At 47.8% G+C, this 22,406-nt stretch overlaps 3 protein-coding genes and 1 non-coding gene across 4 annotated transcripts in view; 2 read left to right on the forward strand and 2 right to left on the reverse strand.

The window, feature by feature from the left end:
- Positions 1-848, forward strand: part of LOC129380137 (membrane metallo-endopeptidase-like 1) — a 56,707-nt gene extending 55,859 nt beyond the window's left edge. The window contains exon 18 of the mRNA XM_055078291.2: positions 762-848. The gene's annotated coding sequence lies outside the window, so the exon portion shown is untranslated. The remainder of the gene's footprint in view (positions 1-761) is intronic.
- Positions 168-4,813, forward strand: LOC126517583 (neprilysin-21-like). The gene is made up of 5 exons (XM_050167345.3): positions 168-963; positions 1,570-1,635; positions 1,753-1,857; positions 3,003-3,079; positions 4,693-4,813. The coding sequence occupies exons 1-5, from the start codon at positions 808-810 to the stop codon at positions 4,799-4,801; spliced, it is 513 nt and encodes a 170-aa protein (XP_050023302.2). The 5' UTR covers positions 168-807; the 3' UTR covers positions 4,802-4,813.
- A 2,383-nt stretch (positions 4,814-7,196) lies between these two features.
- On the reverse strand, positions 7,197-16,075 carry LOC126517626 (uncharacterized). The gene is made up of 9 exons (XM_055077535.2): positions 15,798-16,075; positions 15,325-15,378; positions 13,538-13,588; positions 12,314-12,361; positions 12,073-12,144; positions 10,301-10,395; positions 9,859-9,903; positions 9,704-9,763; positions 7,197-8,246 (listed from the first exon to the last, which is right to left on the reverse strand). The coding sequence occupies exons 1-9, from the start codon at positions 15,803-15,805 to the stop codon at positions 7,333-7,335; spliced, it is 1,347 nt and encodes a 448-aa protein (XP_054933510.2). The 5' UTR covers positions 15,806-16,075; the 3' UTR covers positions 7,197-7,332.
- A 5,171-nt stretch (positions 16,076-21,246) lies between these two features.
- On the reverse strand, positions 21,247-21,319 carry TRNAR-UCG (transfer RNA arginine (anticodon UCG)). Its single transcript has one exon. It is a non-coding gene; the product is annotated as a tRNA-Arg (tRNA).
- Between the last annotated feature and the right edge of the window lie 1,087 nt (positions 21,320-22,406).

Below are 22,406 nucleotides of genomic sequence, written 5' to 3' on the forward strand. Positions count from 1 at the left end.
TCCGGGAACGCCTCATGTTTGCGTAACGCGTGCTCGGAGAAAAAGTCAATTCGCATGTACTACTATGCGAATAATTACTCGTTCACAAGGCTCCTGTTGTTACCTGCAGACATCCCGATGGCCATGTTCGCCGAACCGATGGGCTTTGACAATGCCGAGACGTAAGACAAGAATCACCGCCGTTTTTCTGTTTCTTTCCTGCAATGCTGCATTTCGCGATCTTTATTGGTGATCGTGGAAATCGTCACTATTCACGCAAGAGTAAAAAAAAAATCTTTCACGAGTTAACCTTGACCTTAAAACTTGTTCCGCACTCAAAGTCTTTGCCTACACAGACGGAGAGGACAAGCACGCCAAAGTTGATACTTTTCTATTATTATTGCTAAGCAGCACCTTGTGCAATATGCTTGTAGCACAACAGTGCTTGCGAGGTGCGATTGATCTTTGAGTCATGCGAGGCCCGAATGCGGGGCAAATCTTTGTCCAGGCAGACAGGTTCAAGCTGGGACGCGGGACGTTTTCGTGAAATCCGGCACGCTCCCACAGGTCGCCGTTAGCAATATGTCGCGGTTAGCGATCCTAGCTACGACCAATGCTAAAGCTTGTTCTTGTTCCCACTGCCAACAAACACTTGCTACTGCTTGATCCATCGTACATACCGGACAAGCTGGTGTGCTTGTCACTACAACTGGAAGGGAGCACGCGTTTTCGACAGCTCGCACGAGCATCCTGCAGCCGTGCGTTGGGGGTGTACCGTGCAGGCCCCTGTACATCCCGCGCGTACTGGCCGGCCTGGCCCAGCAACTGATGTCGGCAGTGACGGGCCTCGGCTCGCTCTTCGACGTCCAGAGCGGCGCCGTGCACGATTGGTGGGGCTCCGAGACTCGCGACTCGTACACCAACTTCAGCCTCTGCCTGGCGCAGCAGTACAACGCCTCGCTCAGCGGACTCTTCGTCAGCTCCGTGAGTCGCTGCGGCACCGCCGACAGCCGCGCGAGGCGACTGTCGCTGCATGTCTTCGCGCGCAGGCTGAAAATTCCGCGTCGATTTATTTGGCCGGTCACATTCGCGATTATGTCCTAGCTACCGCGGTTACCCGGCGCCTGTTCGTATGAAGCGCTCCGACGCACGCAATTCTTTGTGAATACGGGCGCCCGTGTTGAAGCTGCTTGAGCAGAAGGCAGCTTATGCAGACATTCGAGCCACATATTAACGAAGCCAGGGCCAGTATTCAGAAAGCATTTAGTACGCTAAAATGGTTCGCGAGTACAGCCACCGGTCCATCGTTAGAGGGAAATAATTAGAGAAAGCGGACGGCGAATGATAAGATTTTGGGAAACAGAATCTGTGAATTGGGCCCCGCTCATAGTGGTTCTTAGAACGCGAGCCTACACCGCTGGGAACACAGCGGATGCATGTTATTGGCGAAGGCTTTTGGCTAGTGACAAGCCAGTATCTCACGAACGAAAAGCTTCGCCAACGCCCCCCCCCCCCCCCCCCCCCCCGAATATGTGCCACTACCCGGCGAAAACTGACAACAGTGTCTCTATGTGTGGAACTCCTGCGCAGCAATACAGCACGCTGACCGCGGAGTCCAACGTGCGCGACAACGCCGCCGTGGCCTTCCTGAGCAATGTGAGTAGGCCGCAACTCAGTGTGGCACGAGGGAAAGGGAGACTCGGGGCGCATGCGCGGAGAGCGCGGTGCTACTTTTCTAAAGAACCTCGCTCGCACGTCTCCGGGCCCGGCCAGATGTACACCAGGCACCTCAAGGAGCGCGGCATCAAGGGGAACTTCGTGCTCGCCAACCTGCCCAACGTCACTGCGCAGCAGCTGTTCTACACTTCGTACGCCATGGTGAGGACGACAACCAGGAACGCAGGGCAGCCCTATACAGGGTCGTCTTATATGTTGACAAACCATAGCACAGGCATTGCTTGAAGCAGTCGACTACACCAGCGATTCTAGTGAGTGCTGCTGTAGATTTACTCAGTACCCTAACTGCTGCTGCTGCTGCAGCAGACTGGGCAAATTTTACCTAATATAAGACTACGCGTTGGTGGGCCTTCTTGAAAAGCACGCAGTTACAGACGGGCGAGGGTAAGAGGACGGATAACGCAAACTTGCCATTGATTTTGTTGAAAGAAAACGAAACGGTTACAAATGTAGTGTGGCAGCTCTTCTTACACTTTGATAAAGATTGAACAGAACAGTAAAGTAAAGCGACGAACGATGTTGTAGCTAACACGCGCGACGGGTGCTGCGAAGAGAAGAAGAAAGCAATTCTTTATTATACAGACACGTTTTATACACACACAATCTGTGGAACATCATTTAGTGGCTAGTCAGGGATCCATGCAAAAAAAAAATGAACTTAGGAAACAGGTGACATGTATTAGGCCTCATACATGTGTCGACCACAATAAGCGAGAGAAACAAATAATATGCTGACAATCACAGTACAATTCTACACACTTCTTTAGTAAGTCAGCAACACAGATAGCAGGGCACTACATCAACCATGAAAGCTGACTACGGACATTTATACAAGCACAATCACAAATTCGCTGTGACATTGATGGCTGGCTGACGCGCGTGTCTCCAAGCTTTCTTATATAAAACGCCTCGGTGATCTGGCGATTTATTCGCTCCTTCTCTGAAAAGAATTGCCATGTCTTCGAGGTAAGCATCCGCATCCTCGGCAGTGCTCACCTAAGTGCGAAATATATTGATGAAGCACGAGCAGTTGCTACGAACTGCGGCCTATTCACAATAACGAACAGCTGCTGCAGCGCGTAGCATCGCGTTATTGTGTGAATTTTCCTGAATTTTTTTCTTCTTTCACCTTTTATTCCCTTTACCCCTTTACCTAGCACAGGGTAGCCAGCCGGTACTTACACTGGCTAACCTCCCTATCTTTCCTCCCCTTTTGTCTTTTTCTCGTGAGCGTAAGTATACTTGCGAATACTGTCGTTTCTTTATTTTTCAAATGTTCTCTGCAGGGCTTCTGCGAGAATTCCAACGAAGGCTACGCGCAGCGCCATGTGAAGACCTCAACCGTGGCACTCACAAATCACCGGTAATCACACGTCAGCGATGTCTGCGCATTTGCGACACGTCCTTTGAATAATGAAGCCACGTGTGCACGAAGCTTCCAGCTAAACTCATAAATATTTCGCGCTATAATTTCGCACCGGGGCAGCATTCAACGGTAAATTTTGTTTTGTACTACGCTTTGGCGTGGCACTTCCCTCTTCCCTAAAGCATAAACGAAAAGTAGGCGCCGTCCGGGGTGATACTAGACAAATACTGTGCATTTTCCCAACAACAGAGCGGTGGCGTCATCTGCAACTGCTACGGCGAAACGCGGCGGGCATTGTCTTTCGCTGTAAATGACAGACGGTGCGTTCATTGTTTCATTGCGATAACAATTATGTGGGCATTCTAGGCGTATTTCCGCCGTCGTCGTCGCAGTCAGGTTCCGTATGAATTGCAAGTGCGTAAGATCGCGTCCGCGCGCCGTACGTTTTAGGTGTGAGGGAAAGCACGCGAGGGCGAGCCGAGAAGGATGGTGGCTTGGTGCGGCGGCGGCTTCTCGTGCGCGCAAGGGTGGAAAGCGTGGAGGGTGCGCGCGCTCAGCGTGGGGCGGGGGGGGGGGGGGTAGAGTAGCACGCGCCTCCGCCTCTACTCCGGCCGCAGCTGACCGTGGCCGCGCGCGTCTCGGAGGTAATCTGCGCTGGGTTCGAAGGCTAGCCAGGCCGAAATAGCTGATCGCTTCGTGCACGCTCTGTTCTCTGGCGCCTAGATCACAATGAAGCAACAGGCAGCACGAAGGGAAACTAGCTTACCGCTACTGCCACTATTCATCACGCCAGCGTGTGTGAGTTGTGTTCATTGAGTGAGTTGTGTTTGTTTGCTTGTGCAGGCGTAACACTGTGCTTAATAATTTAGCTAGTAAGTGAAAGTTTACAGCTGTTTATACAGGTGACAAAAGTAATAATCTTACTGCGTATGGCTGTCTAAAAATTTGTTATCGCAATCAATGCTTCGCCTTTTGGGCGACACTGCGGAAGTTTTTTTTTTTTTTTTTTTTCTAATAAAATTGCTTTTGAGGCTCGGCATCGCTGCAGACATGCACACGTGGGATTTCTCCAGACCGAAGCTGTTAGGTGCTGACCCCAAAACTGACATTAAGTGAAATTCGTAGCTGTGAGACATCATAGCTTTAGCGTAACATTGACAGAAACATAAGGACGATGACCGCACGGTGTGTTGTCCTTACACTTTCTTCGATTTTGCGCTGAAGCTATCATGTCGTATGACTCACCCGAATACTTGTACTGTATATACTAAACGAAATTCACCATGAAATTCCACTTCTTCGCGAAATTTGAGCGTGACCGCACCCGCAGTTAGTTGGTCAGAAAAAAGGATTTTATACCCAGTTTTATTATTTGAATATCACATCGTACTACACTGCGCGCGAGTTTGCGAACCGTTGGACTGCGCATACCAGTAGGGACACGTTGAGGTGTTCGGGCACAGAGGATTAGAGGCACTGGTTCTGCGCTCACTGTAAATAACGTCATATAGAATAGCATACCAGTCGTAAAATTGGCTTCGTAAGCGGTAACGATGACGTAATTGCCCGGAAGCGAGCACGTTGAAGACGTTCACACTGTTCCATTTCAGAGTGAACATCCCATTGGCGAACAGCGATGGCTTTGGCGACGCCTTCCGGTGCCTTCGGGGAACGCCGATGAACCCGCACGTCAAGTGCAAGTTCTGGAGGTTCCAGTAAAAAAGAAAGAAAATGCACGCAGTCGTGTTTCAATGCCCAGTAGAACTATAGTGATATGAATCGTGTAATTTCCAGTAAGCGTACGAATGGCCTCGTCCGAGTTGAGCTGCTCTACGCAGGTTACTGGGAAACAAGACACTCGAGGGTAGACGCAGCAGGACACGACCTCGTGAATTATCGGTGCGAAGAAGTCACTGCAAACGCCGCCAACCTGCACATCTCCCGAGTGGATGGCGCAGGGCGGTTCTTGTTCAAAGATTTGGCGATATGTTGAAGACAGCCACCAATACCAATCGTTCATAAAGTACGGACAAAAGAAATCACAGCCCGAGCACCCTCCCAGACCGGTACTCGCAGAAAAAGTAAAGCTATAACTTGTCCTCATGGGTAGGTGCCAACCATTTGTGATGCCAGACGCATTAGCGAAAGCGACTGGTCAATAACAAATGGCATGAAATGTAAAGCCTTTGTGTCCGTCTTTATTGCGCTATGATGGCTTCCTCAAATACTTGCACAGAATTTAGGACTTCTAAGTTAGCATTCTTTAGAAGTTAGTATTTGTTCCCAGGCAAGCATAGAGTTTCTCACTATAACGCCTAGAGAGAAATCTGATGCCACCGTCTATGCGAGTTTCTTAAGGGGCGCCGTGCCGTCATGGGAATAACGGTATGTGTGTGTGCGAGGCTTGTGTTGGCTGGTGTTGTAAGAGGCTTCGTCTAAAACGTGGATATGGCTACACATATAACGCGTTCTTAAAATAAAATCTTCATAAAATGTTTCCATTCATGCATATTACATCTTTACTCACCTACAATGCATGACCAAGCGAAGAAAAGCAAGAACAGGCAAACTGTTTCAAAGCGAGCGCGAATCTTGTCTGTCCTCCAACTTAGCGGCCCGCTGATAATTTTTACGTATCATATAATTGTACATGCAATAACAAGTTTTCATAGTTACACAAAACATGTTTTTGTCTAATAATAAAGCTAAAACAACTTTTTACCTGCTGTTTTAGTAGAAAATGGATCATTGTGACAGAGGGAACGGTGCTTGCCTGGCTCTCCGAAAACGATGCCAATCCGAAGTCACAATATACCGGTATTCCCATGCATGCCACAGCGCAGCAGCGCCAGATTTCTCTCTACGTAATATAATGAGAAACTCTATGAGCCTCGGATGGACGGACGGACGGACGGACGGACGCTATGAGAGTCCCTTTAGAACAGGGCGGTGGGTTGCGCCACCAAGCTCTTGTTAATATATTGCCTAATGTCCTACCAACGTTCAAAAAAGGAAAAAAAAAACGAAAGAAAACCACGAAAAATTCCCATGACCAAAATTTCTGAACTCTTACTAGGGTTCAGAGCTTCCTTACTTTTTAGTCCTAGTTCATTTTTGATCCTCAGACGGCTGCATACAGCGCCACCAACAGACAAGCGGCGTCTTTGTCAACGAGCGGCCATACTGCAGACAAAAATAACCTAAGTACTTGGCCACGTTTTGCTTGCCGAGTAACTTCACGCAAGCACGCACCGCAAAAAAAAAGTGATTGGCTTTATCGGGGACGCAGCTGCATAATGCCTTGTGCATGGTGCTGAAGGGTGTTTGGGCACCGGGGTACAGAAATCGCGTAATGAAATACACAAGCGACATTTATTCCCGGATAACGAAGTTTACATGATATGATATACCTATAGTGGGGCAATCGTGCGCGCTCGCTATTCGAAGCGGGCCTGCCGTGGTCAAAGGTGATGAGCCTCAATTGGCATCATCCTGACTTGCTGTCCAAAGCCTATTCACACCATTTCTGGACCCTACGTGTCGAACGCGGGATTGCCACAGCCGAGCAACCGTCAAATTTCTGCAATGAACTGCACATTGTAACGAGCACCGTTTTGAGTTCAATTAAGTTATACCTATGCAATGACATTGTGAGCTCTCTCAAATGCTACCATTCCCTTTCGGATCTACTAACGTATACTGCCGAGGTACCGTTCTTTGAACTCTAAGTGAGAGACAAAATTTAGCTGCTATTGCGTCATGCGTGACGCCCTAACGGCGTCATCTGTGCACGCGACGCACCCGTGATCGAGTAACGGCTTTTCCTCTACACAACGATACCAAAGTAAGACACGTAGGTATATGTACAGTTGCAAAGATATGAGCGATATCGCATGTTTTCGTTACATTTTGTCACGTACATGTAGGGCTACGTGCGGTTTTAGCAAGCGAGTTCCTGCGCTAACCGAAATGAAAGACGTTTCACGCGAATCCTCGTGACTGCTCGTGAGCCGAGTGGTCGTCCAATTCACTTGGTTGTACACGGAGGCCACGTTTGCAAGCTTTACAAAACTGATGAGTTAACTGAGCCTTACGTCTCAAGACTTGAACGTAATTAGAAGGAAAAAAAAACGTTTAATGAAGGTAACAGGAATATACATAAGATGAATGATTCGACGTAACGGCACACACAACGTCAACAGACGATGGTCAAGAAGCCGGAGAAAAAAAAATTCCCTCTCTCAACACAGTCAGTCGTAATAATCCCCCGTATCGGTGCCGTTAACGATGTTTACCAGCGCCACAGCATCAGATTTCCGCCTTGTGACGTTCACGCTCAACGTCGTCGTCGTGCCCGTCGAAATAGCGCCGCTGCTTGTCCCTCCGTCGGCTAGGGCAGAATACGACGACTCATTTCGACTCACGTGGTCAACGTCCTTTGTTGGCTTTTCCTCGTCCTCATTCAACAAGGCGTTCGAAGAAACGTCCTCCTCTCCTCCCGAGCTGTTGCGGTCGTCCTCGTAATCCTCAGCAGACGATTCGAGCGACGGTTCCTGTGACACTTCCGCGCCTCCGCCGGCCGAGTTGTTCAACCACGTCGTAGTGTTGTCCGTGGCGCTGTAGTCTACGGGTCCAGCCACGTCTGCGACCTCGGTGTTGTTGCCGACCAAAGAAGTGCCGTTTCCGGCGGTGTCTCCCCACGTCGAGTGAGCGCCCAGGAGCCCGCCTCGCCCGTGGAAGGTGGTCTCCTGCGAGTCGTCGCTGGCACGAAGGTCACCTTCGACTCCGCCGTCAGCGCCCGGAAAGAGGGCATTCTCGTCTCCGTCCTTGCCTTCTCCAGAGGTCGCCTGCGGTGACGACGCGGCCTCGCCCTCGATCACCGGCGGCCCGTCGGTCCTCTCGGCCTCGGTCGTCGACCCGGGACTCACGAGGACCTTGGAGCGCCACTGAAACACGGGCTTCCGCGGGGGCTTGGTGCGCCGTCGGCGCGTCGTCGTCGTGGTCGTGTTCGCGGGGCGCCGCCGAGGTCGGTAGGACCGCGTGCGGTTCCAGCGCCGAGTCGGCGGCGAAGGCGACGGCGACGCTATCGGCGGTGGGTGTCGTCTCAGGACCACCACGGGCGTCCGGAGCCGACGACGCCTGGACCGCTCCGTGAGGAACACCACTGTGTGTAGGCCAGCATGCGATCTGTAGTTAGGTCAGTGACACTGCGTTGCCCCTCTGAGCAATAAGGACGGGCACACGCAATAAAAGTCCCCTCGTTGTATGTCCAGCGCGCTATATCCGTGCCACCAACTGCTGCTTTCTTGAAGTTACACACAAGCTAGCTCCAGCATTTGGAGCAGCCTTTTTTTTTTCAACGTGCCTCACGGCGTGACGATTCCGGCCGACAAACACCGCAGCGAACTCTTTTGCCGTAAAAACTCAAGTTCGTCTTAATTTGGGACACAGTTAACAGAAAACATTGTAGAACAGGAAATGAAGTGATCGAGCGATCGAACGTTCTATTGTGAGAACCGGAGTTGATTTGGTCGCACCGACAGCAACTTCTGCCGTCGACATATTCCTACATCAGAACGAGTTCGATCATCAGCGCCAAAAATTTTGTTGTGTCGACAAGAGCGCATGCTTGGTAGAAAACGTTCTCTTAGTTTGGGACATGGCCCCGTTGAGCTGTTAATAATCGACAGAATGCCCAATTAAAAGTAGCATTTCAGTGCTTTTTTCCATCCTTTCTTTGTCACCTGTGAGTAATCGCTTTTTTTTTTTTACGACAGGTTCTTACGTAGGGTCTTTCGCCAGCATGTTACCCTTCGCCACTAATTTTGAAGCATTTTCTTTTCATCATCAACTGCTGAAAAGCCGTCATATGGAAACGGCCACCGAAATTTAAGAGTACCGATCACGACCATGGCCTATCACCAAAAAAGACGACAGATATGTCACACTCGTTGTAATCTACAGGTTAAATGGATATTTCGTTACCGTCTTTATTTTTTTCGATGCATCATTTCATAAAAAAAAACAGAGATGGTCACCACCCCAAACCACAGAGGATAAAGAAAGTTTCGGAAAAAAAAAACAATTTATGTTGCTAGCCATATCTATGTAAGCTCAGTACTCAGCACACTACCTACATGTTTGTAGGCTGATATTTTAACTTTGCGTGAATATTCAGGCATGCAATTGTCTGTATATATACCTATAGAGGCAAGTTAATAAAATGAGTTTCGGAAAGCTTTCAACGCTCATCACATGGTAATTAATGCATGGGTTAGCGCACACACTCTACTCTCTACAGCGTCCTTTTTTTTTTCAGACTGTATACAGTGAGAAACACGTGTGCGCCCTCTATGGCTCATCTTGTCCCACAACTATCACCATTACCTTGCTTGCGTTTCTTTCTTGAAAACTCTGCGCTCTCTACTTTCCTGTCGAGAATGCTACGTCAAGCTGATAACGCGCACGCCGTTCGTGACCTGGAAGCACCGGGCGCGTAGCGTTAAAGAAAGGGAAGACCCGCAAGATAAATGACGATTATTGTTGTGGGACAAGATAACCCCCAAAGGGTACAAACTTTTCAAGTGTGTACGGAATCACAGCTACGTGAGTATTGCTTACAGTTGGGGACAGCGTAGTCGGAGTCGTCGAGTTCTCTCAAGACTTCTTCCTGAGGGCTAGCTGAAAGAGAGGACACACGGTAGGCTTTATTCTATGTTGATGATCAAGAACGAAGCCATTCGCTAGGCGCACATCAAAAGCATGACGTCTCTTACCCTTCAAGTACTCCCTGTTTCGGTAAGGCGGCGTAGGCGTCACTCCTGTCCTGAAAATCAGGTCAGCTCTTTAGGACCATGAAAAGGAATCGCGACATCCTTTGAAAAAGGTTTGTCTCCAGGCATCTCGAGAGAAATTGTTCGCAGCCATATTCAACCACGATGAGCTCCTCTTGCACTAAGCGGAGGAGGGGGCACTGAATTCATTTAAAGGGCTAGCTGAATTTCAGACTCCGCTGTATTGATTAAAGGTAATAGGTGATGTGATTACACCACAGACTTTAGAACGTCCTATTTGCGTCGCGTCATCCAACTAAGCGCGATGGTTGGAAGACATTGTTCCCGGAAACCTAGGAATTTTATTACTGCCGTCTTGAGGGGAAATAAACTTGAGCGCACGAAATAGAAAGCGTATGGTAGCATGGTTCGTCATTGACAGCACCTTCTGTGTGGACGATGCCGTGGATGATGTAGCCCCAGAAGACACCCACCAAAGTGACCATGGCGAAGGAACAAAATGCGATGATAGAGATGCTCCTGTTCACAAAGCAAGCACCAAAAGAAAAAAGATGGCGTTACCAGAAGAGTAAGCAATGAATCTCACAAGAATTGCCGAAATGATGCATTAATAAGTTCACATTATGTTTCTTGCGTTGCCTGCTTCATTCGCTTTATGCCTCAGAAATGTTGTCGTTCTTGACACGCCAAAGAACCGGAGGCTATCTCATGCGCTCTGCGCATTTCTCCATCACCAGCCAAGCTACTACTAACACAGTGCGGCCAACCTCCAAAGCCAGCTTTCCCCTAACTCGGAGAAAAAAATCCTCAGATTTCCCTATCATTTTGCACAATGTGGCTGTTAATCTTTTCCGTATAATTTCTGTCATAATGAAATTTTGTTTGTATTATGCAAATATACTGCAAAATTGATAATATGAATTTATGTCTAACTTCGCTTTAATATATTCAAATACTGAAGTCACGAATTCAAGCTCAAATGATGTCGCAGTGCCGAATTGTTACGCTAAACAAAGCATCCTGCTTGAAGCCATACACACAGAAGGCGTCAGCACGTGTATATTCTATATTGTTGTTCGAAGTTGCTTTGGACGTAGACCACAATGATCAGATGAAACAGTGCATCACATTTCTACAGAAATGTAATGGATGTAAATACATTTTTTTTAAGGTCATGTACCGGACGTAGCAACACAACACATACGCACTTACGCGGCATTTGCAGCGAAGCACGACAGTACGCTGCCCATTTTCGTCTCTCCTCCAATGCTAAAGTCCCTCAAACACATGACCACAGAGACTCGGTCCAAGGTTTCTCTGCCCTTGGGCTGTTCCCGGTAAATCTTGGTACACATACGCATGCGTAGTTGGCTGTTTAGCACCACGACCTCAGTGTGGTGCTCGGCGCTTGGCCTATCTGTCCACTTACGCCCAAGTTTGCTCGTGCTGCTTTGTTTTGGCGTTCCAGCGTACGTTTGTTTCGTTGGTTTCAGATGAGCGTTTCAGTCAGAGCGCACCGACATCGGCAGCCCATGTAAGTGATACGGACGGCAGAATCGCCGTAGCAGTACTTCGGAAATGGGCCCAGTGCATCCACACCATGACCTTTATTCGGCGTGAGTCGTTCGCTGCGCTGCAGCACAATCAAAACTGATAATTTACGTGCTAAAGCGAAGGTAATTTATGGTGTCTTAAACTAAAGCATATACGCTGTCACGTCAGTAATGTCACCATGACGATGCCATAGTGCAGAATCTTCCGAGATATTTATAATTTTCCCTGTTTCCCTAATCGAAGTTTAAAATCTCTAATCTAGGAAAATTTCCCTAGCGTTCGCAGCAACCGTACTGACGCACAGAAGGAATACGTGCAAATAATGCTTTATAGTCGGCCTGTCTCACCCCGACTTTTGTTTCGACCTGCTCACGTTAGGTTCATGCCGACAGACTTCCTGCACCTATCTTGTTGTAAAGGCCGCGCTACTGAAACGAAGACGGGAGATAAGAACAAAATGGACATGGTTCTGACCTTCTTCTTATACCTTCTCCTTTCGTTTCAGTACTATAGTGCTGCCGCACAGCAATGGATGCTCACCCACTTGCCCACTTTTCTATTACGATGCTGTCCTACCTCGCGCGACGGAAACGTTACTTAATCGTCGGTTCCCGTTGCGCTACCACAGCAGGCTGCGCTTACTGTTTTTTTCTGAGTGTCCTTCCCGGCGGGGCGGCGTTGAAACGCAGTCGACGATGGAGGGACTCCGACGACCTGGAAATGAGGCAGTCGACTTGAGCCGTTGCTTTAATTGTGACGCGCTAAAACGGGGCACAGCGTCATGAGCTCAAACGATATGCAGAGCAGTCGCATTCCGCGCTGAAGCGTGAAACAGCAAAAATCAAACGGTTGCGAATGCCCGGTGGTTTTCCGTGCTTCTTACCCTTCTGAGACGTCCTTGGAAAAGGACACTCTTCGAGAGATTTCCAATCTAGAAAATCGAAATTGTATAAAGGCTCAAATAACTTAATCTGCTCTCAGTATATCTCTTCTCTTTCTGCCGCTCTCTAGAATATATATATATATATATATATATGTGTGTGTGTGTGTGTGTGTGTGTGTGTGTGTGTGTGTGTGTGTGTGTGTGTGTGTGTGTGTGTGTGTGTGTGTGTGTGTGTGGGGGGGGGGGGGGGGGGGTGTGTGTGTGTGTGTGTGTGTGTGCGCGTGCGTGCGTGCGTGCGTGCGTGCGTGCGTGCGTGCGTGCTCCTTGTATCCGTGCAGTCATGACGAAAGATTAAAAAAAAAGGAAAACTTCTCCTAATGTGCAATGTGACCATGTCCAACCAACCAGCGTTCAGCGTGTCTGTTCTTTTCAGTTTAATTACGCTACGTGCACGATATGCAGATAGAAAGTTTCAAGTCATACGCTTACAATCCGACAAAGTGCGCAAAATTGTCCTATCCGCCCCCGTTCTTTCGCACCCGTCCTTTGAGCCACATTTCGCGCTGTGTATTCAATAACTATTCGCACTCCGCCGACACTTGGCGTTCGCGGACTCATTGGTGTTGACCCTTCTCTTTGTGATTAGAGAAGCAAATGCACTAGTTGTCCAAGCTGGGTTGACTGGTTCTCGTATAAAAATTGCGAACAGTGTGGAGCCGTCGCGAGAAGAGACATACCAGGAGGGCTGTGCTGCTTCTAGTACCTGCCCTGTTCGTATTTCTCTTGTCGTGTCGTCGGCGCTGTTCGCCATGTTAACACTAATGCATGCAATATTGCTCGTAATTCGGGCCCGTGTAGTGCGAGTGACTTTGAGCGCGCTACATATCCTTGTCGAAATTTCGCTGAACGTTTATTTTGATGCCATTTAAACATGGTGACGTTTTGCGAACTGTTCCATTGTCTCTCGTGTACTTTGCTGTAGCCATTGGAGATAACTTATCCCAGTCCACTGAAACAAACTCTACCGAAAATGATCCACTGCCTTTGTTCGGATTGCGGGTCGCCACCTAATATCTGTCGCACGTCAAGTCACACAGATTTTACAATATATATCTGACCTACTATCAAAAGAAAGAAAGAAAGAAAGAAAGAAAGAAAGAAAGAAACTGTAATAGCTATTTTAGCGCTCACTCACGAATGTTAGCGCATTTTGAAAGCTCATACCGTCTGGGTCGCTCTCCTGGTTTCCTCAAGATGGAAGGAAACGGTGGACCTCTGCGAAATAACAGTAAAAGACCAACTTGTGAGAGCTGCTGAAATTATATATATATATATATATATATATATATATATATATATATATATATATATATATATATATATATATATATATATACTCAATAGCGTGATGGCTGATTAGCCATCACTGCGACGGTCGTCTTCTTATCACGCCGATCGCTCTCAAGAGTGTAGGGTACACCCGAACGTCGGTGAATGAGAAAATGTTTCCGAATAGTGGCCAGGAGGTTCTGTATACACAAAAGTCGCACGCTGGCGCGCTTCGCGACAATGAGCACACGTCAATCGTGATACCTGGCGTTACACTAGCGAAGGCGGACGACAGACAGCTGTTACGAACGAAAATTTTTCTTAATTCAGCCCCAGTTATTCGCGTACATCAGGCAGCGCTTTTCGTGAATAAAACATTTGCCCGAGGCTGGCTACTTGCGCGAGGCACGTGCTAGCCTCACGTAGATAAGAAATTTCGCAAAATGCAGGGCATATCTTGGTCCAGTTTGACCAAAATATTTAAGAAAACCCAGGAGCTCTAGAGAAACCGTACCGACTGCATAGTAGCGGCACTCGCGTGTACTTACAGCCAGAATATATTTTTCACGACGAAGTGTTAATTAATTGCTTATCAATAGTTCACTATAGAACTTTTTAATTATTGCTTGAATGGCAAACATGTCAATTACAAAGTTGTACGGCACCTTATAACCTCCGAATCAGGCATTAATATTGTGCTGAAGTGCGCCTGGTTCTTTTTTCCAACAAGAAACAAAAGCCCGTGAAATACGCGAAATATGAAATAAGGATGCGCGCTAGCGCGCCATTACTCAAGCGCTTCCAAGCAACCTTTGAGAGATATACGGCTGCATTCGTCTATCGCCGCATCGTACAAGGCTTCGTCATGTAGGATGGCCCGAGAGGCTTCGCAACTGAATAGCGTGATGCGATAAGCGCCAGCATATGCGAACACAAGAATGTTGTGCTCGATCATGAGGCACTCGGGATAGCTTTAACCTTCGCGTATCATGAAACAAAGCTATAGAAGAAATTCGAATAAAAATGACACTGCGCTAAAAAGCACGAAAAAAGAAAAAAAGGCAGCTCTCGGAAGAACAGAAATGATCTACTCAGGAGTTTATTTCAATGAAAAATAAACCAAGAGCACGTAAGGCGTCTCAGCCGCCCTCAGAGAAACATCCAAAGGTACAACTGGTTTAGCCTTTTACCCTTTCCGTCTTTTGAACTTTGGAAAAGAGGCAAGACAAAGCAGTTTTTTACCTATTTCTATCTTTTCGCAAGCTTTCTTTTTATGTAAGGATAGGGTGACATCACGAAAGCTCGTTAAACAGTCACGCTTTACACCAGTTTCGAGCGGTTATAGCAGCTTGACTAACGATGTTGGAATCTCGTGGCAGACTCAGCAGGAGCCAAAAACTATGAACGTTTGTTTAAAACTATTCGAAGAAGCTGCACCGTAAGACTATACTGCCGCCCAAACGCGTGCCTTTCATTTTGCCAATAATTTCGTGTTGCGTTGACCTCTTCCTTTTTTGTTTTGTTCAAAACCATAAGAAAAGCCAAAAGTGCACTTTCAAGCAAACGTATGCACCTCAAGTTCCTCGTTGATTAAGCCACTCACTCCATTCCTCAAGAGCAAGAAGTTCCGTATCACCGTAAAAAGACGTGGGAATGTGCCATTGCCAGAAGATTTTACTTACATTCGATAAAACTCCATCGTCTCGGCGTCTGGTACGACCTCACTATCTTCATCCCTGGTAAGAAAAACAAGGTATCATGAAACACGAGCATACGCCACCACCTGCGTATGCTATAATCTTCTTGGCGGCTATCAAACATATACCAAAGCTCAAAGCATGACTGCGACGGGCGAAGTTCACAATCCTTGTATAACATTCCGACAATTCAATTCACTGCACACACATTACACTGCAGACGCGCATCTTGCGAAGGTTTGTCACATTTAGTTGTCAAAAACGCAGCTGGTTTGTGTAGCCATTTTGAACGGCGTCTTCCAAAGTTCATACGATCGTACCTTCACGCAATCGCCATATATGCGCGCGAATTAACGCATGCGAATGAACTCTGATATTGCGTGCTGCGACGTAATTTTTTCTCAATAGCTCGTGGATGGCGCAACTCCGACTGCTTCCGCAAAGCAGTCTATACTCACAGCTCCATGGTAGGTTGCGCTGAACTTCACTAAAGAGGTGACCGACGAAGGAAGCGTCCTTTCCCAATCGCTCAGCGCGGACGGTGTGCCGAGTCAGCACCCCGAGGACGTCTACCGCAAGAGAAGCACTGCGTCCCGCTCGTCATCGTTGCGGACGCTCGAGAGGATGACACGCCGGGCACGACATGGACGGCGGAGACATCGTCCCCGGGTTCGGGGGCGTCTGGCAACGCGTCACGCTCCCCGGACAAGCTGCGCAAGGCTGGCTCTCCCGTTCAGCAAAGTGTCAATGGTGCCGCCACACAGGACTCGCGGTCTCTCGCGGCCGTAGCTAGGTGCCTCGCGCTACAGCCGCAAGGACGCCCTCTAGCTGCCGGCCTCTGGACTAAACGGTTCATCCGCTTGTCCAGATGATGATCCTAGACAAAGGCGCATATCCACTACGGAGGACAAGGGACGGGATATAAAGAAGGTGGGGTGGGGTAGTGGTAATAGTAGTAATTATAATGATAAGGCTAAAAATTATCGATAATATCGATAGCTGCGTCCACTGAAGAAAGCCGGAACACACTCGTCCCAACGGATGCGACGACGACGACGAAAGGACACGAAGGAAAAACATTTTAGAACCAACGTACACGCAACTTGGTTTAAATTTCTCCATTTTAAATATCCTTTCTCTAGGAGACTCCTCTCTCGAAAACTACCGCAGGGATGTCTGCTCAGCCGTGGAGGAATTCATAGTTGTTTCAAGACGATTTTCTTAGGTTTTTCTTAGATTGTTGTTCTCCGCTTCCACATGACACCTTTACCAGTCTTTTTGATACCAACATCTTCCTAATACCATCCAAATCTTGGACAATCCCAGCAGTACGCGCCATCGAAGAAGGATATTCTATCGTATCCTATCACGCAAGATATCAGCTAGACTGGTCAGCGTTACAATACGTTTTGTAAATGTACCCAGTAAATAGTATTCTGTGTAAGCAGTGCTTCATTCGCGCACGAATATTGTTATTTACGTCTATATCAATATTTGTATATAGAGGCCCCGAATCACTGTTTATCGAAGTCGATAAATGCATTTGAAGTTCAAGTAGACTATTTCAGAAATACGTTGGCGCCAAAAGTACTTAAATGAAGTTCATAAGAAGCATAGTTATTGCCAGTGTCGCGTATGATCCCGTTCGCTGTGCTCCCGTTCTTTCTATAATGCCTTGCACTGCGAAGACTACGGCGGAGTGGGACGTGCCCACAACGCTCCGCCTACTGAACGTCACCGCGGTACGCAGTTGAAATTTGATTTTGGATGTGCACGTAAACGCCACGACTTGCGATTTTGCGCCTACAACGTGCCAAACGCGGTTTTCATCAGCGAGCCTCAGTGCGCTCAGCCGGCGGACTCTTCGCGGCACACCGCGGCGGCCACGGTATCAATGTTACGTAGCACATGGCGTCCAAGATTGGCTCCGCGCGGGTTTAGGAAAGCACGCGGAGGTAATCTTGGAGGCCATGCGTAGCAGACTGCAACTGTATTGCGTATGCGCGGCCTCCGGTTTGTGCACAAACGGGCTTCAGTGCGCGCCCGCGCGCACATGCTCCAGTCTGGCCTTGTTACGTGGTGGCTTTGTCGTGCACCAGCTTGACTGACGAATAGTCATCATCATCATCTTCTTCATCAGCCTGGTTACGCCCACTGCAGGGCGTAACTTCTCCAACTACCCCGGTCATCTACTAATTGTGGCCATGTTGTCCCTGCAAACTTCTTTATCTTATCCGCTTACCTAACTTTCTGCCGCCCCCTGCTACGCTTCCCTTCCCTTGGAATCCAGTCCGTAACCCTTAATGACCGTCGGTTATCTTCCCTCCTAATTGCATGATCTGCGCATGCCCATTTATTTTTCTTGATTTCAACTAAGGTGTCATTAACTCGCGTTTGTTCCCTCACGCAATCTGCTCTATTCTTATCCCTTAATGTTACACCCATCATCCTTCTTTCCATAGCTCGTTGCGTCGTCCTCAATTTAAGTAGAACCCTTTTCGAAAGCCTCCAGGTTTCTGCCCCGTACGTGAGTACTGGTAAGACACAGCTGTGATACACTTTTCTCTTGAGGGATAATGGCAACCTGCTGTTCATGATCTCAGAATGCCTGCCAAGCGCGCCCCAGCTCATTCTTATTCTTCTGATTATTTCAGTCTCATGATCCGGATCCGCGGCCACTACCTGCCCTAATTAGACGTATTCCCTTACCACTTCCAGTGCCTCGCTGCCTATCGTAAACTGCTGTTCTCTTCCAGGACTGCTAAACGTTACTTCAGTTTTATGCAGATTATTTTTAGACCCACCCTTCTGCTTTGCCTCTCCAGGTCAGTGAGCATGCATTGCAATTGGTCCCCTGAGTTACTAAGCTAGGCAATATCATCAGCAAATAGCAAGTTACTAAGGTATTCTCCATTAACTCTTATCCCCAATTCTTCCCAATCCAGGTCTCTGAATAGCTTCTGCGAAAACGATGTAAATAGCATTGGAGAAATCGTATCTTCATGCCTGACGCCTTTCTTTATTGAGATTTTGTTGCTTTATTTATGGAGGACTACGGTGGCTGTGGAGCCGCTAGAGATATCTTTCAGTATATTTACATACGGCTCGTCTACACCCTGATTCCGTAATGCCTCCATGACTGCTGAGATTTCGACTGAATCAAACGCTTTCTCGTAATCAATGAAAGCTATATATAAGGGTTGGTTATATTCCGCACATTTCTCTATTACCTGATTGATAGTGTGAATATGGTCTATTGTTGAGTAGCCTTTCAGAATCCTGCCTGGTCCTTTGGTTGACAGAAGTCTAAGGTGTTCCTGATTCTATTTGCAATTACCTTAGTAAATACTTTGTAGGCAACGGACAGTAAGCTAATCGGTCTATAATTTTTCAAGTCTCTGGCGTCCCCTTCCTTATGGATTAAGATTATGTTGGCGTTCTTCCAAGATTCCGGTACGCTCGAGGTCATGAGGCATTGCGCATACAGGGTGGCCAGTTTTTCCAGGATAATCTACCCGCCATCCTTCAACAAATCTGCTGTTGCCTGATCCTCCCCAGCTGCCTACCCCCTTTGCATACCTCCCAAGGCTTTCTTTACTTTGACGGATAGTATACACATCCAACTTGCGCGTTTTGAATCGCCATCAGTAGCTCATTACGAAGTCTGCCAAGGCGTCTAACCAGGAGCGGCCAGGAGTGAGTGCGTGCTGGTAAGCGTGCGTGTGGTCGACTTTACGTTTCACGTTGTTCGAGGCTAGTTGAGTGTTTAAAGCTAGGCGAAATTAGCGAGACCCAACTTCTACGATATTAATAAGGACGGTGGCCAAATTTTAATTCCTAGGCGGGCGCCCGCGGTCGAGCGTGAGCAGACGACAGTCGGTTACTTACGAAAGTGCGTAATTAGTATCGATATCCTAAAGCAGATCTACGGTCATTTCAGCCTGTTTATTAAACTACGTCAATAAATATGCGCACTATTAGTAGGAAGAAGCGCACTGATCCAAACAGCCTTCCTGATTGATATCAGATATTCGCCAATGGCAACCGCGGGCGGGAATCTGCTATATTACGAAATAAAGCGTCCGGGAAAAGGTGAATAGCAGGCTTCTGTTGAAAAGAGAGCGCTTGAGAAAAAGGTGACTTCGCGCTCTTCCGATCTCCACGCGCGCCGCACGACTGCACAAAAGCGTTCACAGTAGCGTATGCTATCCGCCAACTGTGTTTTTTCACCAAGGCAGAGGGCCCCTTTAAGAACGTAGGGAAAAGGAGAAGAACGTACGTGTTGTTCAGCCCTTAGTCTACTGTAAAAAGAAAAAAAAAACACAGAAGGAATTCAAACCCTAAAAAAAAAAAAGCCGGCAGATGCCACGCTCTGTGGGAATCGATGTTATGCGAAGCAGTGTGCGGAGAGCCTGCCAAGTTAGCAAAACGACCATGAGAGCACCAAGACGTAGACGACTGTTTCATGGCCTACATGACACTCATGTCATGACATTCATGTCATGAGCGATGATTTATGTTCGTCATACACTTTTGTCATACTGTGCCAATTTTGGTACATACCAAGTTCACGAAACGACCATGAGAGCCCTAGGACACTAGGACGTAGCTGGCTGGCTGGCCGGCTGGCTAGATAGATAGATAGATAGGCAATGTTCGCCAAGAAATGCTTGGTATTTAATAGGAGAGGTAAAGAAAAGAGAAATTACGCGACTAAAAAGACAATGACATATAGCCCTACTAATATACCGGTTGTCCCAGTTAACTTCCACTAAGATTTACAAAAAAAAATCCAAGAGCACTAGAGAAATCGTACCGACTGCATGGTAGCAGCAGTCGTGTGTACTTACAGCCAGTATTTTTGTCATCACGAAGTATTAACTAATTGTTTTTATTTAGTGAACGTTTTAATCATTGCTTGAATCGCAAACATATCAATTAAAAAGTTGTAGGGCACCTCAAATAACCTCCAAATGAACCATTTGTTTCGTGCTCAGCTTTGCCTCATTTGTTTTTCCGAGACCTTTTTCCACGCTAACGTTTCGGTTTAGCGTGGCCTGCTTTGAATGGATAGAGCAACGACATGGAGGCGGCGAGGCACCCTGCTTAGATTTCATTTAGGCTTTGTTACTTGTTCTTCGTAGCGATACCAAAACATAAATGGCAGAGTTCGTTTTCGCTTAGTCTCATCACTCTTTGAGGACAAAGTATTGGTGTGCCGTCATTATTAAGGTCAACATCTGTTCTGAAGCTGTTGGGCTTAACAAAAAACACGTCGCCGTTCCTATCGAAAGTGCTTTGATTGTTATGTAATATATGGCACCACAGTACTTGGCATTTGCCATCCATTCGTTGTGTGCAACGCTCCACGTTTTACATGCGCCTAAGTTTGTCTCTGAAGCGCCGCATTAAAACCGTCTCGTTTTCGTTTACGCTTTCCACACATACGTCCTGTTTCCGGTCGCGTGGCAGAAGTTCAGCTTTATAAATCTTCAGGCTTCCATTCTCGCTTTCTTTATGTGTACTTGCGTGCGCTCTTCATTGGGCGTCTTTTAGAACCACGTGTTTCAGTTTACGGATGTTTACGCACTGATCACGTGTGACCGCTTGTGCCCAAAGGTACTCACCCGCATGCACGCACACTATAAACACGCGCACAGACATGTAGCTAAAATTGGGACTAATTGGCTGTATTACGTCTGCGCCATTTTCTCGCGTCCTTTTTCCTCAGCAGCACATTTCAATCGGCACTCGCTCCCTTTCCGGGTAAAAATTGCACAGACGGACGGATGAGCAAAAGTTCAAAATTGATGCAGGTAAACATGCGATGGCAATGAGTCGTGGCTACCGTGGTTACGACGGCCACTCATTCACGCGCAAAAAAAAGAAAAAAAAAACAGAGGCATGCGTCCGCGACAGGACTCGAACCTGCAATCTTCTGATCCGAAGTCAGACGCCTTATCCATTAGGCCACGCGGACAGCTGCTGCGCTCCGAACACGCAGAGGCCCCTAGGCATATAGCCCTCTCTGTTCCTTTTTTCTTTCTTCTTTTAATGGCAAGAATAGAGAGCTTTAGATTAAGGGGCTGAAACGGTGGCTTGCGTACGCAAGAACTAAAGGCGATGGTAGCGTGGACACCGACGTAGAGGTCTGTGCATGCGCAGTACCGTAGCCCCAAGTTCTTGCGTACGCAAGCCGCTTGCGTCCCCTAATCTAAAACACTCTAATAGAGAGCTTTAGTTTATGGGACGCAAGCGGCTTGAGTACGCAAGAACTAGAGGCTACGGTAGTGCGCATGCGCAGACAGCTACGTCCACTTTCATCCTTGGGTTGTTGGGGCGACCAACGACCGGCTTTATGGGGCGACCGATAACATCGTTGCCCCTAAGCGGTCACGTTATCCAAGTGACTCTCGCGGTGTACGAGAACTTGCGAGTAGCTAGCGGGTAGATCATCTGATAAATTTTTCGCCAAGTGTCAACAGACGTGGTTTTTACGTATATTAGAGAGGTTTAGCGTGTCCGGTATTCGGGCAAACGCAGGCAGTTGGGGCGGGGGGTAAACGGGATCGGTCTGCATGGTGCATCGACCTGGTGGTGCAAAGCTGAAACGGACAAAAACAGCTGATATTGCTGTAACCAAGTCTATTCTACTTCGCTGCTGGTGTAAATTTTCAGCACTGGCGTAATCGTGTTGCTGCCAAAAATTTACACCCGAAGCAAAGTACACTTGCTTACCGCAGTAATAACTTTTTTTTATCTGTTTGAGCTTTGCGCCACCAGGTGGCTGCACCATGTAGGCGCTCCGTTTTACGGCTCCGCCCCAACGCCCCTGCGTTTACCCGAATACCGGACAAGCTAAAGCTAAAGTTGGATACTTTTAGCGTGTCCGGTATTCCGGCAAGCGCGGGCGGTTTGCCGGTTTAGCGGGGGCGTAAACGTGAGCGGCCAGATTGGTGGCGCCAGCTGGTGGCGTAAAGCTCAACCACACAAACACAAAGCTAATTAATATATTCTGCTTAGAGACTTTTAGCGTGTCCGGTATTCCGGAAAGGGCGGACGCAAAC

This window comes from Dermacentor andersoni, chromosome 3 (assembly GCF_023375885.2).
Source record: "Dermacentor andersoni chromosome 3, qqDerAnde1_hic_scaffold, whole genome shotgun sequence".
NCBI classification, from domain to species: Eukaryota; Metazoa; Arthropoda; class Arachnida; order Ixodida; family Ixodidae; genus Dermacentor; species Dermacentor andersoni.

Bases quoted from the DNA above. Each gene is read 5' to 3' on its own strand.
- LOC126517583 (XM_050167345.3), top strand. From the start codon at position 808: ATGTCGGCAGTGACGGGCCTCGGCTCGCTCTTCGACGTCCAGAGCGGC. The intron at 1,636-1,752 runs GTGAGTAGGCCG...GGGCCCGGCCAG, and splicing joins CCGTGGCCTTCCTGAGCAAT to ATGTACACCAGGCACCTCAA. The intron at 1,858-3,002 runs GTGAGGACGACA...TGTTCTCTGCAG, and splicing joins TCTACACTTCGTACGCCATG to GGCTTCTGCGAGAATTCCAA.
- LOC126517626 (XM_055077535.2), bottom strand. The intron at 13,589-15,324 runs GTAAGTAAAATC...GTTATTTCGCAG, and splicing joins ACGATGGAGTTTTATCGAAT to AGGTCCACCGTTTCCTTCCA. The intron at 9,764-9,858 runs GTAAGAGACGTC...CCTCTCTTTCAG, and splicing joins AAACAGGGAGTACTTGAAGG to CTAGCCCTCAGGAAGAAGTC.